The sequence below is a fragment of the Trachurus trachurus genome (assembly GCF_905171665.1).
Source record: "Trachurus trachurus genome assembly, chromosome: 16".
Lineage (NCBI taxonomy): Eukaryota > Metazoa > Chordata > Actinopteri > Carangiformes > Carangidae > Trachurus > Trachurus trachurus.
In genome coordinates, this window is record NC_139902.1 from 34,509,100 (window position 1) to 34,530,090 (window position 20,991).

General features: G+C 43.4%; 2 protein-coding genes across 3 annotated transcripts in view; both read left to right on the plus strand.

Moving 5' to 3' along the window:
- selenbp1 (selenium binding protein 1) overlaps positions 1–9,626 on the plus strand; it is a 75,591-nt gene extending 65,965 nt beyond the window's left edge. The window contains exon 13 of the mRNA XM_083989324.1: positions 9,614–9,626. The gene's annotated coding sequence lies outside the window, so the exon portion shown is untranslated. The remainder of the gene's footprint in view (positions 1–9,613) is intronic.
- On the plus strand, positions 209–19,945 carry myo1eb (myosin IEb; the record flags this gene model as incomplete). Of its 2 annotated transcripts, none has more annotated exons than XM_083989304.1 (26): positions 209–340; positions 1,278–1,367; positions 1,831–1,925; positions 2,020–2,107; positions 3,295–3,384; positions 3,478–3,609; positions 4,419–4,553; positions 5,270–5,402; positions 6,270–6,466; positions 6,990–7,070; positions 7,408–7,494; positions 7,590–7,676; positions 8,046–8,213; positions 8,557–8,642; positions 8,863–8,944; positions 9,408–9,613; positions 11,630–11,774; positions 13,019–13,133; positions 13,223–13,392; positions 13,906–14,051; positions 14,763–14,909; positions 15,683–15,840; positions 16,427–16,520; positions 17,238–17,420; positions 18,700–18,875; positions 19,869–19,945. In XM_083989304.1, exons 1-26 carry the CDS (start codon positions 263–265, stop codon positions 19,943–19,945), a joined length of 3,246 nt encoding a protein of 1,081 aa, XP_083845430.1. In that variant the 5' UTR covers positions 209–262. The 2 variants fall into 2 exon arrangements, with proteins under 2 accessions (XP_083845430.1, XP_083845431.1); XM_083989305.1 differs by having other exon boundaries at positions 16,427–16,501; positions 17,225–17,420.
- Between the last annotated feature and the right edge of the window lie 1,046 nt (positions 19,946–20,991).

Sequence of the window (20,991 nt, forward strand, 5' to 3'; positions counted from 1 at the left end):
GCAACAGGACCGAGGAATGCTGGGAATTCAGGACACACACACACACACACACACACACACACACACACACACACACACACACACACACACACACACACACACACACACACACACACACACACACACACACACACACACACACACACAGACACACACACACCCCTCCAGCTGTCCTAACCCCCCCCCCCCCCCTCCCCCTCAGGGCAGTAAGGAGCGCTACCATTGGTCGGCCCAGAACGTGAAGGTGGGCGGAGTGGACGACATGGTGCTGCTGTCCAAGATCAACGAGGACGCCATCACCGACAACCTCAAGAAGAGATACATGGACGACTACATCTTCGTATCCTCATTTTACTTTTAGAGTAAAAACAACATGAAAAACCAGAGTAAAACCAAACGAAAATGATTCAGATGTTGGAATAAATGTGTTAAAGATTTCTAGAAAAATTCTCAAAAAAAGTAAAAAAAAAAAAAATCTAGAAAAAAGTGGTAAAATTTCTCAAAAAAATGTTTAAAAATGGTCAAATTAAAAAAAAAAAAAGAAAAGAAAATCGATTGAAGTGGTAAAAAAGAAAAAGAAGCGCCAGTAATACAGAAATATTTGTTCTGACAGTGAAGAACGTCACTTTTTTAGTCAATATACGTTCAAATTAGGGCCAATAGCGTCAATTTTTGGAAATATTGTAGAGAAATTCAAAAATGTTTAAACATTTCTAGAAAAATTCTCAAAAACAAGGAAAAAGAAAAAAAAGTTGTTTAAAAATTCTAGAGAAAGTGGTAAAATTTCGGAAAAAAAAAAAAGGCAAAAAAAGTTAAACGGAAAGTAAAACGATAAAAGTGGTAAAGTGGTTTTAAAAAAAGCGACCACCAGTAACACAGAAATATTTCTTCTGACAGCGAAGAGCGTTACTTTTTTAGTCAATGTACGTTTAAATTAGGGCCAATGGTGTGAATTTTGGGAAATATTGTAGAGAAATTTCTGGAAAAATGTGGTTTCAATTTCTCCAAAAACATTTAAAGATTTGCAGAGAAACAACAACACACACAAAAACCCAACAACTAACAAACAACAAAACCACAAAGGAAACCTAATCCTTTCTAGAAACATCTTTACATTTTATTTTTTTAAACTTCCTGTTGACTGGAGCGGCTGTCTTTTATTGTGAAAGGTCTTAATTTACCCAGAATGCATTGCACCATAGACCAGGTCCAGGTCCTGGTCCTGGTCCTGGTCTCTAGTCCTGGTTCAGTAGAGTCCTTGACCCGGTCCTGTCCAGACCTACATCGGTCCGGTCCTGATCTCCGTGAACCCGTTCAAGCAGCTTCCGTACTTCAGTGACCGGGAGGTGGAGCTGTACCAGGGGGCGGTGAGACACACACAACAACACAACAACACAACAACACAACAACACAACAACACAACAACACATGATCTCTCATACTATGTTTTTATTTTATTATTTTTTATTCCTTTCTATATTCTGAATGTTTTTACAGAGGGGATTGTTGATATATCATTCACAGCCTCATTTATACAACATTTTATTACTACAAACATGGAGACATTAGATGTTTTAAAGGGCTGGTGACAGTATTTTCTCATTTAGAGAGTGATAAAAAGAGATATCCACAATCCTCCTCTGGAAAAACTAAAGACTCTAATATGTCAACAAGATAAAACAAAGAAGCTTTATCCATTGTTCAAGTTTATGGTCTGGAAATATATGCAAATTAGTGCACATTTAATTAGATGCCGCCTCATTTACATATTTAATGAGATGTTGCCTCATTTACATATTTAATGAGATGTCGCCTCATTTCCATCACCAGGCGCAGTACGAGAACCCGCCACACGTCTTCGCTCTGGCCGACAACATGTACAGGAACATGATGATCGACAGCGAGAACCAGTGTGTCATCATCAGGTATTTACCTTTACTCATAAACAACAACAGTGGTTGATGTTGTTGTTGTCTTTGTTTATTGTCTTGTTGTTGTTGTTGTTGTTGTTTGTGTCAGCGGGGAGAGCGGAGCTGGAAAAACAGTTGCAGCCAAATACATCATGAGCTACGTGTCCAAGGTGTCGGGAGGAGGAGACAGAGTTCAGGTACACACAGTACTACACAGTACTACACACAGTACTACACAGTACTACACACAGTACTACACAGTACTACACACAGTACTACACAGTACACAGCAGAGTAGTAGTAGTCTAATTGTCTGTAGTACTAGCCTACTGTTCATACTAGTATCACATAGATGCTGCTTCTCTAACTGTTTTATATCAAGGACCCAAAACTGACACAAACTAGACCACGGACCCCCATTGGACAACACACCAGAAATACACTAACTATCAATGTACGTTTAAATTAGGCGTAGCTACATTTTTGAATGATTATAGAGACATTTCTGGAAAAGAAAGTGGTACAATTTCTCTAAAAAAAGTTGAAACATTTCTAGAAAAAAGTGGTAAGATTTCAAGAAAATAAACAAAAAAGTTTAAAAACATTTAGAAAAATGTGGTAAAAAATTAAGTCAAACAATAATAAATACAAGTGGTAAAAGTTAAAATAGTATAAAGTCAATAGTTAAAGCAGAAGTGAGTGATCCGGTGGTTTTGGCTAATGCTGCGTTCCAGGCAGGCTTTTGAAATCGTAAATTACAGCTTCAAGTCACAACTTACGACTTTGTAGCGTTCCAGGCAACCCACTCGTGTTTCTCCGACCTGTTTTACCGGTGAAAGTCACTATAACGGCCACTCGTGACTTCCGACCGGTGAACTCGTACCAGATCGAACTGGTACCACTTCACGGTCGGAAAAATACGAGTTTCCTTGAACGCACCATAACAGTCCTCGTCGCTACGTCGCCACATTCACGGCGTTCCTTGGCTGCACACACAGCCCTGCATGCCGTTCTCTCTCCTGATAAAAACATTTCTGAAAAAGATAGTTTTGTTGTACTGGGTTTACTGAAATCTATATGCATTTTCAGAGTAAACCTGAGTATCACTAGACTACACCACTGCATCAGAGTACTGATCAGTACTCTAATCAGAGTACTAATTAGAGTACTGCTCAGAGTAGTAGAGTAGTACTACTACTCAGAGTACTGCCTAGTTTACAGACTGATTTACTGGGTCAGTTTCAGATACTTGTACTGCAGGTACTGGTCTCAGTACTACAGCAGCTCTGACTGTTGTCTGTCACCATGGTAACGTCTGTGTGACTGTCACCATGGTAACGTCCATGTGTCTCCATGGTAACGCGGCCTGTGTGTCTCCGTGCAGCACGTGAAAGACATCATCCTGCAGTCCAACCCGCTGCTGGAGGCGTTCGGCAACGCTAAGACGGTCCGCAACAACAACTCCAGCCGCTTCGTGAGTACAAGTACACCACAGGGAGTACATATACTCAGTACAGTAAATATACTCAGAGTACCAGGTACAAGTACACGTGTTTCCTGCTCACAGGGGAAGTACTTTGAGATCCAGTTCAGCCGCGGCGGAGCTCCGGACGGAGGGAAAATCTCCAACTTCCTGTTGGAGAAAAGTCGAGTCGTGTCCCAGAATCCTGGAGAGAGGAACTTCCACATCTACTACCAGGTACTGCAATGAGTACTACAAGTACTACAACATCTACTACCAGGTACTGCTACAAGTACTACAAGTACTACAACATCTACTACCAGGTACTGCTACATGTACTCTGGACTCTGGTTGATGACATCACTCTTTGAAGAAACAGGAAGTCAAACGTCCTGAAACGCAGAATGACCCTTTAGTTGTGACGTCATGTAAACAACTTACACTGTGTTCGAAACCGCATACTACCGTACTGCTATACTACATACTGCGTTAGTATGTACTGTATACTGCAGACTGAATGTAGGATTCAGTATGCAGTATACCAGTTTCCCAGAATGCATTTCACAGCAACTGGTAGCGGTAGCTGTAAAACAGGTGAAAAGCTGTTTTATTTCCCGCTCTAGCGCTGTTATTATGTAACTTTATTAAGTTTTAATATGTTTTCATGTGAGAAAGTAACTGTTTAGATCCCAAATCTACGGATAGTTCTGCTGAGCTGCTCGGCCGGCCAACCTCCGTCGTCATCCCGGGGGAGAAAATCATCGCTAATTAACTTACCCGCAGGTTTTTAGAGGTTTACCACCGGCTGGTTAAGTTATTTCTAGGAGATAAATGTTGGTCTCATTGATGAAATCTAACACCTGTATCAGTAGCATTAGTTAGTCTGAATGTAGATTTTGCATTCAGACCAGATTTTGCTTTGTTTACATACTGTATACTACATGCTGCATTTTGGCCAAATCAGTACATACTAGCAGTATTGTATGCGGTTTCGAATACAGCCATCATTTCTCCTCTTTGACCTCACTGTGACCTCTGACCTCTAGCTGCTGGAGGGGGCGAGCAGCGAGCAGCGGGAAAACCTCGGGGTCACGACCCCCGACTACTACAACTACCTCAACCAATCAGGAACCTACACGGTGGAGGACCTCAACGACAAGAAGGAGTTCACCGATACTATGGTCTGTTCACCTGTCTGTCTCTCTACCTGTCTGTCTGTTCACCTGTCTGTCTGTCTGTCTGTCTGTAGGGTTAGGGTAACCTAGAGCTCTGTAAAAGAGAGTAAGGACAGCATTGGTCCAATGGCAGCGCCTCCTGGTGGAGGAATATGGGTTTTACAAAAGAACTGACATCTCTGCATTGTTGGTGAATGAGCAGTGTGGTGTTTTCAATAATTTAAGGACATTTATAGATCACCCACGTTAATAGCATCATTGAGGATCCTTTACAGATAAACATTAACACATAGGAGAGTAAAAAAAAAACAGTTTTCTACATTAATGTTTCAATCTACATTTTGTAATAAACAAATTATAAGTATAATCTGATATGACCAAGACACCTAAAAACAAAAACACGGCCGTTTTCATCAATTTACCAGCAAGTGGGCAACACACATACATTGGAGTGAATGGGTTTTCTGGGCGCTTCTGCAACACCCATATCCTGCCACTAGGGGGCATAACCCTTAAACCCTTAAACCCATAAACCCATAAACCCTTAAACCCTTAAACCCTTACCACAGGAGTCAATGGAGGTGTCCTTACTCTCTTTCACAGTGCTCTAGTCTGCTCTCCTGTCCTCAGGGGGCCATGTCCGTAGTGGGTCTGTCTCTACCTGTCTGTCTGTCTGTCTCACCTCTCTCTACCTGTCTCACCTCTACCTGTCTCACCTCCAGGGGGCCATGTCCGTGGTGGGTCTGTCCCTTGAGGACCAGGACTCGGTTCTGCAGCTGGTCGCTGGGATCCTCCACCTGGGGAACATCAGCTTCAGGGAGGAGAACAACTACGCCGTGGTGGAGAGCCAGGACTGTAAGACCCCGCCCCCCCCGCCGTGATGTCACCGTGATGTCACCGTGATGTCACCGTGATGTCATCACCTCATTAGACCACCGACCCCCAGTGGACAAAACACCAGAAATACAGAAATATTTGTTCTGACAGTGAAGAACGTTACTTTTTTAGTCAATATAAAGTTCAAATTTGGGCCAATGGCGTGAATTTTTGAAATATTGTAGAGAAATTTCTGGAAAAATGTGGTTTCAATTTCTCCAAAAATGTTTAAACACTTCCAGAAAAATTCTCAAAAAAGTTTTTTTTTTTTTAATTCTAGAAAAAAGTGGTAAAATTTCTCAAGAAGTGGTAAAATTTCTAAAAAAAAAAAAAAAGTTGTTTAAAAATTCTAGAGAAAGTGGTAAAATGTATATAAAAAAACAGCGAACACCAGTAATACAGAAATATTTGTTCTGACAGTGAAGAACGTTACTTTTTTAGTCAATATATACTTTCAAATTAGGGCCAATGGCGTGATTTTTGGGAAATATTGTAAAGAAATTTCAGGAAAAATTGTGGTTTCAATTTCTCCAAAAAATGTTTAAACATTTCTAGAAAAATTCAAGTAAAAAGTGGTAAAATGTCTCAAGAAGTGGTAAAATTCCCCCAAAAAAGTTTAAAAATTCTAGAAGAAACTGGTAAAATTTCCCCCCAAAATTTTAAAATTCTAGAAGAGTGGTAAAATTTCTAAAAATAAAATAAAATAAAATTAAAAAATAAATAAATAAATAAAAGTGGTTAAAAAATTAAGTAAAAAAGTTTTAAAAATCGAGAAAAGTAGTAAAATTTTCAGAAATTCCATGTCTCCGTGACTCCATGTCCCTGTGTGTGTGTGTGTCCCGTCAGTCCTGGCGTTCCCGTCCTTCCTGCTGGGAATCCCTCAGGACTCCCTGTGCAGCAAACTGACCAGCAGGATCATGGACAGCAAGTGGGGCGGGAAGACCGAGTCCATCGCCGTGACGCTGAACACGGAGCAGGCCACCTTCACCAGGGACGCCCTGAGCAAGGCGCTCTACACACGGCTGTTCGACTTCCTGGTCGACGTCAGTACACACACACACACACACACACACACACACACACACATTGGTTTACTGAAGGCTCACTGTGTGTTCATACCAGTGATGTAGTCTAATGTTGTGTAGTGGGTAAACTGCTTTTTACGTGGTAAACGATTATAAAGATTATAGAGGCATTTCTGGAAAAAAAAGTGGTACAATTTCTCAAAAAAGTTAAAACATTTCTAGATAAAAGTGGTAAAATTAAAATTAAAATTAAAATAGGTTTGGGTTTTTTTTTTAAAAAAGTGGTAAAATTGAGAAAAAAATTGTAACATTTCTCAAAAGAATTCTAAAAAAAAAGTGGTAAAATTTCTCAATTTTTTTTTTGAAAAAATGTGGTAAAATGTCTCAAAAAATTATAAAGTAAAATGTTTTTTTTTATTGAGAAAAAATAGTAAAATTTCTCAAAAGATTTCTAGAAAAAGCGGCAAGATTTCGCAAAATGTTTTTGAGAGAAAATGTGGTAAAATTTCTCAAAAAAAGTGGTAACATTGTGTGTGTGTAGTGTGTTAACAAGGCCATGCAGAAAGACCAGGAGGAGCTGAACATCGGAGTCCTCGACATCTACGGCTTCGAGATCTTCCAGGTACCAAGTTACAACTTTACTTCTGAATCTGTAACTGGTCGGTTGGTCGGTCGGTCGGTCGGTTGGGTGGTCGGTTGGTCGGTTGGGTGGTTGGTTGGTTGGTTGGTTGGTTGGGTGGTTAGTTGATTGGTTGATTGGTTGGTTGGGTGGTTGGTTAGTTGGTTGATTGGTTGGTTGATTGGTTGGTTGATTGGGTGGTTGGTTGGTTGATTGGTTGATTGGTTGGTTGGGTGGTTGGTTGGTTGATTGGTTGATTGGTTGATTGGTTGGTTGGTTGGGTGGTTGGTTGATTGATTGATTGCTGGTTGAGACACTTCTACTTTGTTGTTTGTTTCAGAAAAACGGCTTTGAGCAGTTCTGCATCAACTTCGTCAACGAGAAGCTGCAGCAGATCTTCATCGAGCTGACGCTGAAGGCCGAGCAGGTGACATCATCATCATCGGCTCCCGATGAGGTCATCACGTCCAGTCATGATGATGTCATCACCTCACATCTCTGTCTCTGTCTCTGTCTCTGCAGGAGGAGTACGTCCAGGAGGGAATCCAGTGGACACCCATCGAGTACTTTAACAACAAGGTGGTGTGTGACCTCATCGAGTCCAAGCTGGTGAGTCAGCCAATCAGAGAAGAGGATTCAGATCTGATCTCAGGTCAGAACTGGTCTCTGAGACGCTGTAACCGTTAGGGCTGGGACGATCTGCTTTTCACCCGATTCCATTCTTCTACGATTTTTTTTGGATGGTGATTCGATTTAAATTGCGATTCTACGATATTGTCGATTCTCTCGATGATTTTTAGTCTTTAGCATTTTCAACATTTATCTGCACAAATACTGTAGGAGCCTATAAATTAACATACTATATTATAGAGTGAACTTAAACCCTTTTCAAAACCTGGACTCTCTGTATGTAAAAAAGGCGAACAAATGCACAATATTTCAAAAAAATTAAAAAAAAATAAATATTTTTTCCCCCAGAATCCTCTGGGGGTGATGAGCATCCTGGACGACGTGTGCGCTACGATGCACGCTAAAGGAGAGGGCGCCGACCAGACGCTGCTGCAGAAGCTGCAGGGACAGATCGGAGCCCACGAGCACTTCAGCAGCTGGAACCGAGGATTCATCGTCCACCACTACGCCGGGAAGGTACCGTAAATTCCGGACTATTAAGCGCACCTGAATATAAGCCACACCAGCTAAATTGGAAAAGAAAATAGATTTTGTACATATATCTAGACCGCACCTGAATAGGTTTTTCATGTTGTAACATGAGATATTTACACAGAAAGATCTACCTGTCCACCTGTCTGTCTGTCTGTCTGTCTGTCTGTCCATCTGTCCATCTGTCTACCTGTCCACCTGTCCACCTGTCCATCTGTCTGTCTCTCTGACACTGTCTGTCCACCTGTCTACCTGTCTGTCCATCTGTCTGTCTGTCTGTCTGTCTGTCTGTCTGTCTGTCTGTCTGTCCACCTGTCTACCTCTCCAGGTGTCCTATGATGTCAGCGGTTTCTGTGAGAGGAACAGAGATGTGTTGTTCAACGACATCATTGAACTGATGCAGAGCAGCGAATTGTACGTGAATACACATCTACACATTGTCACCGTGTGTGTGTGTGTGTGTGTGTGTGTGTGTGTGTGTGTGTGTGTGTGTGTGTGTGTGTGTGTGTGTGTGTGTGTGTGTGTGTGTGTGTGTGTGTGTGTGTGTGTGTGTGTGTGTGTGTGTGTGTGTGTGTGTGTGTGTGTGACACATGTGACCTCACGGCTGTTGTTGTTGTGTTGTGTTTGTGGTCAGTCCGTTCATCAGAGCTCTGTTCCCTGAGAACCTGGAGGCGGAGAAGAGAGGACGTCCGTCCACGGCCAGCAGCAAGATCAAGGTCTGTGTTGTAACTCTGTTCACACCAAGGTTGTCATAGTTTTCTAGTTTTCATTAGTTTTTCAGATTTACTTTTTATTTCAGTTTAGTTTAAGTGGGTTCAACCATGATGAATCAGTTTTAGTTTAGTTTAGTTTTAGTCCTAAGCTGGTCTGTCCTCTCTTCCTATGAACCAGTCTGCCATCCAGTCCTCCCATTAAGCTGGTTTTCCCTGTTAAAAGGGTTTTCCATGGAGTTTTTCCTCAGTGGATGTGAGGGTCTAAAGACAGAGGATGTTGTTGTGATGCCATGTAAAGCCCTTTGAGACAAACTGGTGGTAAAAACGGGCTATACTAATAAAATTGCCTTGCCTTTAGTTTTTATTTTAGAGGAATTGACTAGTTTAGTTTTTATTTAGTCTTAGTCTTAGTTATAGTTTAGTCACCCCATATTGAGCTGCTGTTATCTACCCCCCCCCCCTTCAGAAACAAGCCAACAGTCTGGTCCAGACCCTGATGAAGTGCACCCCTCACTACATCCGCTGCATCAAACCCAACGAGACCAAACGTCCTCGGGACTGGGAGGACAACCGGGTCCGCCACCAGGTGGAGTATCTGGGCCTGAGGGAGAACATCAGGGTCCGCCGGGCCGGATACGCCTACAGACGGGTCTTCAACAAGTTCCTGCAGAGGTAACAACAAGTTCCTGCAGAGGTAACAACAAGTTACAAGTTCCTGCAGAGGTAGCAACGAGTTCCTGCAGAGGTAACAACGAGTTCCTGCAGAGGTAACAACGAGTTCCTGCAGAGGTAACAACAAGTTCCTGCAGAGGTAACAACAAGTTCCTGCAGAGGTAGCAACAAGTTCCTGCAGAGGTAACAACAAGTTACAAGTTCCTGCAGAGGTAACAACAAGTTCCTGCAGAGGTAGCAACAAGTTCCTGCAGAGGTAACAACAAGTTACAAGTTCCTGCAGAGGTAACAACAAGTTCCTGCAGAGGTAGCAACAAGTTCCTGCAGTGGTAACAACAAGTTACAAGTTCCTGCAGAGGTAACAACAAGTTCCTGCAGAGGTAACAACAAGTTACAAGTTCCTGCAGAGGTAACAACAAGTTCCTGCAGAGGTAACAAAAAGTTCCTGCAGAGGTAGAAACAAGTTCCTGCAGAGGTAACAACAAGTTACAAGTTCCTGCAGAGGTAGCAACGAGTTCCTGCAGAGGTAACAACGAGTTCCTGCAGAGGTAACAACAAGTTACAAGTTCCTGCAGAGGTAACAACAAGTTACAAGTTCCTGCAGAGGTAGCAACAAGTTCCTGCAGAGGTAACAACGAGTTCCTGCAGAGGTAACAACGAGTTCCTGCAGAGGTAACAACAAGTTACAAGTTCCTGCAGAGGTAACAACAAGTTACAAGTTCCTGCAGAGGTAACAACAAGTTCCTGCAGAGGTAACAACAAGTTACAAGTTCCTGGAGAGGTAACAACAAGTTACAAGTTCCTGCAGAGGTAACAACGAGTTCCTGCAGAGGTAACAACGAGTTCCTGCAGAGGTAACAACAAGTTACAAGTTCCTGCAGAGGTAACAACAAGTTACAAGTTCCTGCAGAGGTAACAACGAGTTCCTGCAGAGGTAACAATAAGTTACAAGTTCCTGCAGAGGTAACAACAAGTTACAAGTTCCTGCAGAGGTAACAACGAGTTACAAGTTCCTGCAGAGGTAACAACAAGTTACAAGTTCCTGCAGAGGTAACAACAAGTTACAAGTTCCTGCAGAGGTAACAACGAGTTCCTGCAGAGGTAACAATAAGTTACAAGTTCCTGCAGAGGTAACAACAAGTTACAAGTTCCTGCAGAGGTAACAACAAGTTACAAGTTCCTGCAGAGGTAACAACAAGTTCCTGCAGAGGTAACAACAAGTTACAAGTTCCTGGAGAGGTAACAACAAGTTACAAGTTCCTGCAGAGGTAACAACGAGTTCCTGCAGAGGTAACAATAAGTTACAAGATCCTGCAGAGGTAACAACAAGTTACAAGTTCCTGCAGAGGTAACAACAAGTTACAAGTTCCTGCAGAGGTAACAACAAGTTACAAGTTCCTGCAGAGGTAACAACAAGTTCCTGCAGAGGTAACAACAAGTTACAAGTTCCTGCAGAGGTAACAACAAGTTACAAGTTCCTGCAGAGGTAACAACAAGTTCCTGCAGAGGTAACGCTCTGTGGTAACAGCAGTTTACCCACTACAACACATTAGACTACACCACTGGTTGCTAGGTAACAGCAGTTTACCCACTACAACACATTAGACTACACCTCTGGTTGCTAGGTAACAGCAGTTTACCCACTACAACACATTAGACTACACCGCTGGTTGCTAGGTAACAGCAGTTTACCCACTACACCACATTAGACTACACCGCTGGTTGCTAGGTAACAGCAGTTTACCCACTACAACACATTAGACTACACCTCTGGTTGCTAGGTAACAGCAGTTTACCCACTACACCACATTAGACTACACCGCTGGTTGCTAGGTAACAGCAGTTTACCCACTACACCACATTAGACTACACCGCTGGTTGCTAGGTAACAGCAGTTTACCCACTACAACACATTAGACTACACCACTGGTTGCTAGGTAACAGCAGTTTACCCACTACAACACATTAGACTACACCGCTGGTTGCTAGGTAACTAACTGGTGGTTGGTGCTGCAGGTACGCCATCCTGACCAGAGAGACATGGCCGCGGTGGAGCGGCGAGGAGCGGCGGGGAGTTCTGCACCTCCTCAGCTCCGTCCACATGGACCAGGACCAGTTCCAGCTGGGCAAAGCCAAGGTCTTCATCAAAGCTCCAGAGTCGGTATGAATATATATACATATCCAGAGGGTTTGTACTTTACTTGAGTATTAGATTTCTTTGGTACTTATTACTCTTACTTGAATACATTTCCAAGACAAATATTAGTACTTTTACTGGAGTTAATTAGTAGGAAGGCTGAAAAGTACTGGTTACTTTCAGGTCTTTGTCTAAAATCCTATTGGACACAAGCTGTGTTTGTCAGAGAAGGAAACCCTAACCCCTAAAAGCAGCACATCAGTGCAGCTGCTTTCAAAGAGTTCATTCTCACTAACAAGAGTTAAAAGCTCCTTACATTCATTTACAAACAATTAGAGTCATTCACTGATGTGGAGAATAAGACATTTACTCTGACTCTGACTTTTACTTAAGTATCCAAAAGTACATGCTTTTAAATGTACTTTAAGTACCTTTAAAAGCAAGTACTCTTTTACTCTTACTGGAGTAACATGTGGACTGAGCTACTTCTACTTGTAACGGAGTAAATGTTGACCAGTAGTATTTGTACTCTTACTCAAGTACTGGGGTGGAGTACTCTGTCCATCTCTGATGATTAGTTTAGTTTATTTAATTCATCGAGGGACAGTGTGCAATGACATGAATCATTTACAAGAAATGAGGAGATGGTTGCACCAGATTTAGCCAAACAGGCCATGATTCAATTATAAACATATTAATGAAATTACACATCATTTATCAGAAGACACTTAAAGTTAAGCAACTAAAAAAACAACAACAACGTAATACCTATTTTTACTTTGACGTGGTGTGATGTTAAACATTGGGCCCAAAAATGGGACTTAGCAGGAAATAAACGACTCAGTTCTAACAGGAGCATTATTTCTAAGATTCACTGAGAGTCGGTGTACAGAGGCCAAACCAGGAGAGATATGGTCTCTTTTCCTAGTTCCAGTCAGGACACGTAGTTGGACAGTCTTTAGAGACTTGTTAGGACAGCCTGGCAATAGAGAGTTACCATAATCAAGACTGGAGGTCACAAATGCATGAATTAACGTACTCTTGAATTGCCCCTCGCAAATAAATAACGTTTTTTGAATTGAATTGAATTGAATACATCTTTATGCATAATTTTGAAAAAGAAGGGATCTGATTTTGGTAATATTACACCGATGAAAGAAAGCAGATCTTGAGATTTCTTTGAAATGTTTATCTTGAATATGAAAAACAAAAGAAAGAGAAAGAGAAAGAGACAAAGACCTCGGTGCTTCTGTCTGGTTTCTCTGCAGCTCTTCCTGCTGGAGGAGATGAGGGAGAGGAAGTACAACGGCTACGCCCGCGTCATCCAGAAGGCCTGGCGCAAACACATCGCCGTGCGCAAGTACGTGAAGATGAGGGAGGAAGGTAAGACCGTCATCATCATCAGGTGGGTCCAGACCTGCAGGAAGCGTTGCCATGGTGACTGATGTCTGGTGTCTAACGTCTGGTTGCAGCGTCGGATGTCCTGCTCAACAAGAAGGAGCGGCGCCGCAACAGCATCAACAGGAACTTCGTGGGCGACTACATCGGCACCGACAACCACCCGGAGATCAGGCAGTTCGTCGGCCGCCGGGAGAGGATCGACTTCGCCGACGTGGTGGTGAAGTTCGACCGACGGTTCAGGGTGAGAACCAGAGAGAGCACGCTTCACTGGTCAGAGTGGACTCTACGGTGGCCCACGAGGTCAAAACGCAGCAAACACAGGGATGATGCAGAACTAGAAACAAACACAACAGAAAAACGCTGCAGATTCACCCGAGTGTTGTGACTCTCTTCAGTGTCCAATAGGAGGAGAAGATGTAGATGATAGGGATGTGCACGGTTCCCCGAGTACCCCAGTAGGCAGTCTGCTATCCGGTTATGAATTGTGTTAAACAGTTTGGGATCAAGCAACGTGATTTCCTGCTGTGTAAAAGTGTTTTTGGATCGAGCCTCGGACTTTCAAACCTTTTACAATAGACATCGTATTTGCAGCGTTTTCTTTTGCAGTTGTTTTATGTGTTTGTGTGTTTTTATTTCTGCATCGTTTCTATGATTGAAGAGTTTCTCAGTTGCAGCGTTTTGCTGTTGTGTTGGTTTTGTGTGTTTGTGTGTTTTTGTCTCGACCTGAACTGTGTCTGGTTCTGTCGTCCCTCAGACGGTGAAGCGAGACCTCATCCTGACCCCCAAGTTCCTCTACCTGATTGGCCGAGAGAAGGTGAAACAGGGTCCGGATAAAGGTCAGATCCAGGAGGTTCTGAAGAGGAAGATCGAGCTCGGCAAGATTCAGTCTGTTTCCATGAGGTACCAACCAGAAACACAAATACAACCACAACCACAACCAGAACCAGAACCAGAGTTTGAACTACGTCCACAACTAGAACGAGGAACTAGTCTAGAACCAGAACCGGAACCACTATTAGGACTTGAAACAGGATTAAAAACAGATCATCACAAGAGTCAGAAAAGTTGGAGTGATGGTAATACTTTATTGAGCTGGCTGCAGCATTGAGCCGGGCAGGCAGCCTGCAGCCCATAATACTCTTCAACCGGCCAAGTGGCTCCGTCAGAGTTCACACACTGAGGCTCAGATAGTTACACTGAGTGTCCCACAACAAGCTAGAAAGGAGAAATGAACGTATCTAAGATCTCTACCTTCAGCTGGAGGGCGCTGTTTGCTGTGATCTGTGTCACAATCTCACCACGCCAGAAATCTCGTTCTGAAATCTCGCGATAACAAGCAGCAAAACACCGGTGGGGAAACTGTTACCTGACTGAGGTGAAGAGAGACGATCGGAGAATTTACAAACTGTAACAACAAAATGTTGGGCTGCTCTTCACGCTGCTTTCACAAGTTAATACTGCAGCCACCTCAATAAAAGTATCATCCATCACTCACATTTACAGAAGAACATATGAAAACAGCCCAGGTTGAAATAAACAGAGTTTCCCTCTAAAACAGGAAGAGGCTCAGTAGTGAAACCAGAACTAAGTCCCTGTGCCTGTGTCTCTCAGCACTCTGCAGGACGACTTCTTCATCGTCCATGAGGAGGAGTACGACAGCGTCCTCCAGAGCATCTTCAAGACCGAGTTCCTCAGTCTGCTGGTCAAACGCTACCAGGACAAGACCCAGAAGAAGCTGCCGCTCAAGTTCAACAACCTGTCAGTAAATATATGAAACACATGTCCAAGACGTTTGTGTGTCTGTTGTCAACCTAATTAAAGGGATACGCCAACATTTTGGCAAATTCCCCCATCACCATAATCCCTATAGTCGTAGCAGTAGGTTCGTTACCTTTAATTGTTGGTGCAAGCTGTTTTTAGAACGGCAGAGCAGAGCCGTGAGCTGGTCAGAGCTACGCTACGGAGGCTCATTATGGGATTTCTTGGTTTCCCTCATCAAACTCATCAAATACACAATCCAACAACTCCACAACGCTCTGGTGGACAAGTTGTGAGCTGCACATTCACCACGCTATGAGATAATAACACAACGTTACCACACAGAGTTGTTTTAGAGGGAAATTCATGCAAAACCACTGATGCACGTTGCCTTCAGGGACAGTTTTTCATCAACAGTCTCTGTATTTCCCTCTAAAACAACTCTGTGTGGTAACGTTGTGTTATTATCTCATAGCGTGGTGAATGTGCAGCTCACAACTTGTCCACCAGAGCGTTGTGGAGTTGTTGGATTGTGTATTTGATGAGTTTGATGAGGGAAACCAAGAAATCCCATAATGAGCCTCCGTAGCGTAGCTCTGAGCAGCTCACGGCTCTGCTCCACCGTTCTAAAAACAGCTTGCACCGACAATTAAAGGTAACAAACCTACTGCTATGACTATAGGGATTATGGTGATGGGCCAGTTTCACAAAAATGTTGGTGTATCCCTTTAAAGTCATGTGTCTCACCTCTCTCTGCCTCTGCCTCTGTCCAGTCTGGAGTTTAAGGTGAAGAAGGGCGGATGGGGTCCGTTCGGCTCTGCAGGGTCCAGGCAGATCCAGTTCCAGGCGGCTCAAGGCGACGACGCGGTGCTGAAGCCCAGCGGGAAGACGCTGCTGGTCTCCATCGGACCCGGGCTGCCCAAGAACTCACGTAAGTCCTGACCCGGTTCAGCCGCTGCCGCCACAACTTTAACTATTCCTTCTTTTCTGGTCTTTACTTGTAACACATTTGGTTTTTGAGTTTGTTCTTCTCATAACAGCTCGTTTGGGTTTCATACCCCTCCCCCCCCCCCTCACACATCCCAATCATACACTGGAAAAACTCAAAATCTTTCCAAGAATATTTGTCTTATTTCTTGTCAAAATGTCTCATTTCTAGTCAAAACTAATCTCTTTCCACTTAAAATAAGACTCATCACCTAAAAATCTACTTGTTTTCATTTAATTTCCACTTGTTTCAAACTAATTTTCACTTGAAATGAATCTTTAAACTTGAGAAAAACTTGCTCCACTGTCAGATTTTTCTACTTATTTCAAGTGAAAATCTGCTTGAAAGAAGTAAAAAGTGTCTATAAACAAGCTGCTTTTTAATGTGATGAGTCTTATTTTAAGTAGAATGAGATTTGTTTTGACTAGAAATAAGACAAATATTCTTGGTAAGATTTAGAGTTTTTGCAGTGTAATGATTGTTTATACTATTTTAAATGAAATGTCCTTCCTGTCTCTTGGACCCGTAGGTCCGACCAGGAAGGACAACCGGAAGAGCCGCTACATGGGCAACCAGGCTCCGCCCATCGGCCAGTACAGCTCAGGTACCATTAAAGGGACATTGTGTAACTTCTCCTGTTATCTATTCACGAAAATCGATTATTTGGTTCAAAAGTCTGTTTTTCATTAAAGGGATAGTTCATTCAAAATTCAAATGTCCCTCATTATCTCCTCCCCCTCATGTGGACTAAGGGCTGGGAGAAGTTTCAGAGTCCTCCGTGGCTTCTCTGAGTTACAGGGGGTCTCGGCGTAGCAGTGCATGTCCATATGACGGTTGCAAATGGATACCAACTGTCTTCGTAACAAAAAGACACACCAAAAAACATCCAAATACCTCCATGCTGCTCGTATGTAATGTCCGTCTGGTATTGAGGCCCCAAAATGCGAAATTGTTCGCAAAAAAATTAAATAATAAAATAATAATAATACATTTCTCATGTTGGGGCTTCAATACCAGAGGGACATTACATACGAGCAGCATGGAGGTATCTGGATGTTTTTTGGTGTGTCTTTTTGTTACGAAGACAGTTGGTATCCATTTGCAACCGTCATATGGACATGCACTGCTACGCCGAGACCCCCTGTAACTCAGAGAAGCCACGGAGGACTCTGAAACTTCTCCCAGCCCTTAGTCCACATGAGGGGGAGGAGATCATGAGGGAAATTTGAATTTTGGGTGAACTATCCCTTTAAGTCAATGGCGTTATTTTGCATTAGACTGATGCACCGGATGTGTGACTGTGTTTTCCTCTTGTTTGCTTCCCCAGCTCCTCGGTCCAGAGGGGGCGGGGCCTCCCGAGGCTCCTCCTCCTCCTCCAGAGGCTCCCTGCTGAGGCAGCAGTCCAGCATGGAGCAGCCCAGTCTGCCCCGCATGCAGGGCCAGCGTCGCCCCGACAACCGAACATCCCAGAACCACGACCACGACATGGGCTTCATGGACGTCCCGGACCAGGGAGCTGCAGGGTGAGTCCGCTCCATCCGCCGCCTCACGGTCCCACAGTGGTGTAGTGCAGGGGTTTTCAAAGTGTGAGAGAGTGAGCCCCCCTTAATGAAAAATAAACAGCTGTGCGCCCCCCCCCCCCCCCCCCCCCCCCCAAAAAAAAAAAAAAAGAGAGAGAGAATTAGACATAGCCTATTTATTATCAGTTACTATGACCAAAACAATATTTGATTCATTAAACGCATTAATTATCATGACAACATAAAGCACTGACTAATAAACCTAAACATTGATACAGAACTCTGTAACACACTCATCACTAAGCAGCTTCATGCTCTCCCTGTGTGATCATCTGGGAAGCAGACAGTCTGAGGCTGAAGTTTATATCAATGAAATGAACAGGTGACACTGTGACAGGTCTATGTACGTCTGTACCACATGTCAGCTGTTCAGCTGTAGTAGAGGAAAACTCCGCTGTTTACAGCTCCGCCGCGACGTGCAGCTTTTTTTTTTTTAGGAGCGGTATATTGCGGCTTTATGCAGGAGGACACGCGGTGCTACAGCTGATCCAATGTATTTATCTGAGCTTGGTCACTGTGAGGCACCGGGTCGCTTTGAGCTGCGTTATGAAGTTATACCTGACGCTGTGCAGCACCTGACGACGCTCTTCTTTTTCTAACCAGAATAGTTCCACGGCCGACGTACACTAGTGCTACATTCAGCCGAGGCAGCTGAGCTCCGCTCTCCCTGCTACACAGATCACTTGCTCTGAGCGTCACATATCGCCGCGGAGGGGATTGCATTGGAATCAATTGAGATCCCCCTGCGTCGGAATAAAGAAATAAGGCGCTGAGGGGCAGCTTGGGCGTCAGTGCACAACGCGAAAGGGCCCTGACCAAGCGTCAGTTTATGACGCGTCGGGAGTGAGTGTTGCTCCCTGACACATCAGTCGAGCATAAACCCAGCCTGTGTGTTACAACAAGATCGTGTTTTATCATATCGCAGTATAATTGCAAATTATAGACTACTGCAAAAACATTAATCATTTAGCCCTATGTGCAAGTGACATGATGTAACTCATCTTTTGTTTGAATGTTTTCAGTTTTTCTTTTTTTCTTTTTCTCATGTCGCGCCCCCCCTCAAACTCTCTGGCGCCCCCCAGGGGAGGCGCGCCTCACACTTTGAAAACCCCTGGTGTAGAGTAATGTTACTGCTGTTACCTAGCAACCAGTGGTGTAGTCTAATGTGTTGTAGTGGGTAAACTGCTTTCTAGGTGGTAAACTGTTCATACTTGTATCATAGGCTGCAGCGGCGGCGGTCTAAGGAGGTGAAGCCGCTCCCCGGGGCGGGTCGACCCAAACCGGCGCCGAAGCCGAAGCCGCGGTCTCCTCAGGTCCGAGCGCTGTACGCCTACGACGCCCAGGACACCGATGAGCTCAGCTTCAACGCCGACGACGTCATCGAGCTGCTCACTGAAGGTAACACTGATAATACTACTGTTAGGGATGAAGCACATTTTGAATTTTTTTTTCTGACCGATAACCGACGCTCGTTAACCGATTATTAACCGTTAACCGATAAGATTAAGATGCTTGCGGCGCACGGCAAAAAAAAAAAAAGTAGCGCTCCAATTTTTAATTTTTTTATTTTGCCGTTAAATACACACGTGCGCCACGACAGCTGATCAGTGCGCTCTGTCTCCGCTGATCGCGCTCATATGGAGGTTAGATCGTCCAATGTAGAAGTGTTTTTATAAAGTGCAGCCAAACACCAGGCTGAAGGAGCAGCAGAGCTCCCCTGACAGCTGCTCTGTGGAGCTGCAGGAGAGCTGCAGGTGAACAGGCTGGAGAGCAGCCACGTCCTCTTTGTTTTTTTTTCTCAGCGCCATAGTTACAGGTGATTCACATCTATGTCCGTGTAGCTACATGTATTGTCTGATCTTCCTTCATGGGGGCTGCTGCTGATGCTGCACATACTGTCAGTGTCAGTCCTCCTGTGGAACTTTTTGCTGTGAAATATGACTGAAGGCAGTGAACTCTGCACCTGTCGACACGCCCCCATGAGTTGACGACATAAGGAGCTAATAAAATAAATAAATAACCGATTAGTATTAATCGGTCAAAGTTCTTGTTATCGGTTAACGGTTAAACGGTTAATCAGGTGCATCCCTAGTACTAGTATTACTATGGTACTACTGACAGCTGGTACTATACTGTAACTACTGTTTACTGCTTCTACTACATCTCAGTAAATTCTACTTCTGCTGCTTCACTTTGAGTCACATGGAGACACAGAGTCGTCCTCTGTCTCAGTCTTCAGTTTGTCTTTGTCCTTCAGTTTGTCCAGTTTGTCTTTGTCTTTTCAGTTTATCTTCAGTTTGTCTTCAGTTTGTCTTCAGTTTCTCTCCATCTCTACAGTTTGTCTTCAGCGTGTCTCAGTTCAGTCAGTTTGTCTCTGTCTCTTGTCCTCAGATCCGTCTGGCTGGTGGTTCGGTCGGCTGCGAGGCCGAGAGGGGATGTTCCCTGGGAACTACGTGGAGAAGATCTAGGACATCGAGGACATCTAGGAGACCAAGACGTCTTTGTCTCTCTGGTCAGAGGACATTTAGACGTCTTTGTCTCTGAGGTTTTAACAGAATGTGACTCTGATTCATAAACAAACCAACACATGTAGTGAGCGTCTCAGCCGTTTGTCCCCAGAGGTCAAAGGTCGGGACGAGGTCGTGTGACCGATGGACCGACGTGTCTGACGAGCAGCAGCGGCAGCAGCAGCAGCAGCAGCGGCAGCGGTCCGATCAAACCTGACTACATCAGTGTTACCGTGGAAACCACTGTTCATTACAGTTTTATACAGAACGAACAACCTGTCCTGTTGCCATGACGACGGGCGTCAACGACACACGTCTCATCGTCACTCTGAAGATTTAAAATGTTCAAATAATTTTATTCTACAGAAAAATCAAAAGTCAAAGTTTTTACCTTTTTGATTGAAAAATATATTAAGAATAAAATAAAATAAATAAAATAAAATAAAGTAAAGTTGTATTTCCAACATGTGGGCGTGGCCTCAGCTGCTGGCCACGCCCACTGGTGTCTCGTCTCTGTGAATGAACATGAGGATCGTCATCATCAGCTCTCTGGGTTACCGGGGCAACAGATTCATCAGTTTATTGGCTAATTGATCAGTTTAATATCGAGGTTCAACAGTTAGTTTTCACATTAAAGGGATAGTTCACATGAGGGGGAGTAGATAATGATGAAATTGAAATTTTGGGTGAACTATCCCTTTAAGACAAGGCATTTTTATTTATACAGCCCATTTCATACCAGGGGGCAACTCAACTCAATGAGCTTTACATAAAGACAAAACGTTTAAAGAAAGGGGAAAGAGGGAAAGAAACTGCATAAAAACATACAATTAAAAAAAAATAAAGAATAAAACCCAGAATAGTAAAAATGCAGGAAGCAAGAAAAAAGAATTAAAAAAAGTACAAGAAGAAAAAAAGAATATATTATAGCCTATGTAATAAAATAAAAACTAGACTAAACTAGAGCATAAAATATGTTTGCAGTATGAAATATTGATTTGTATTAA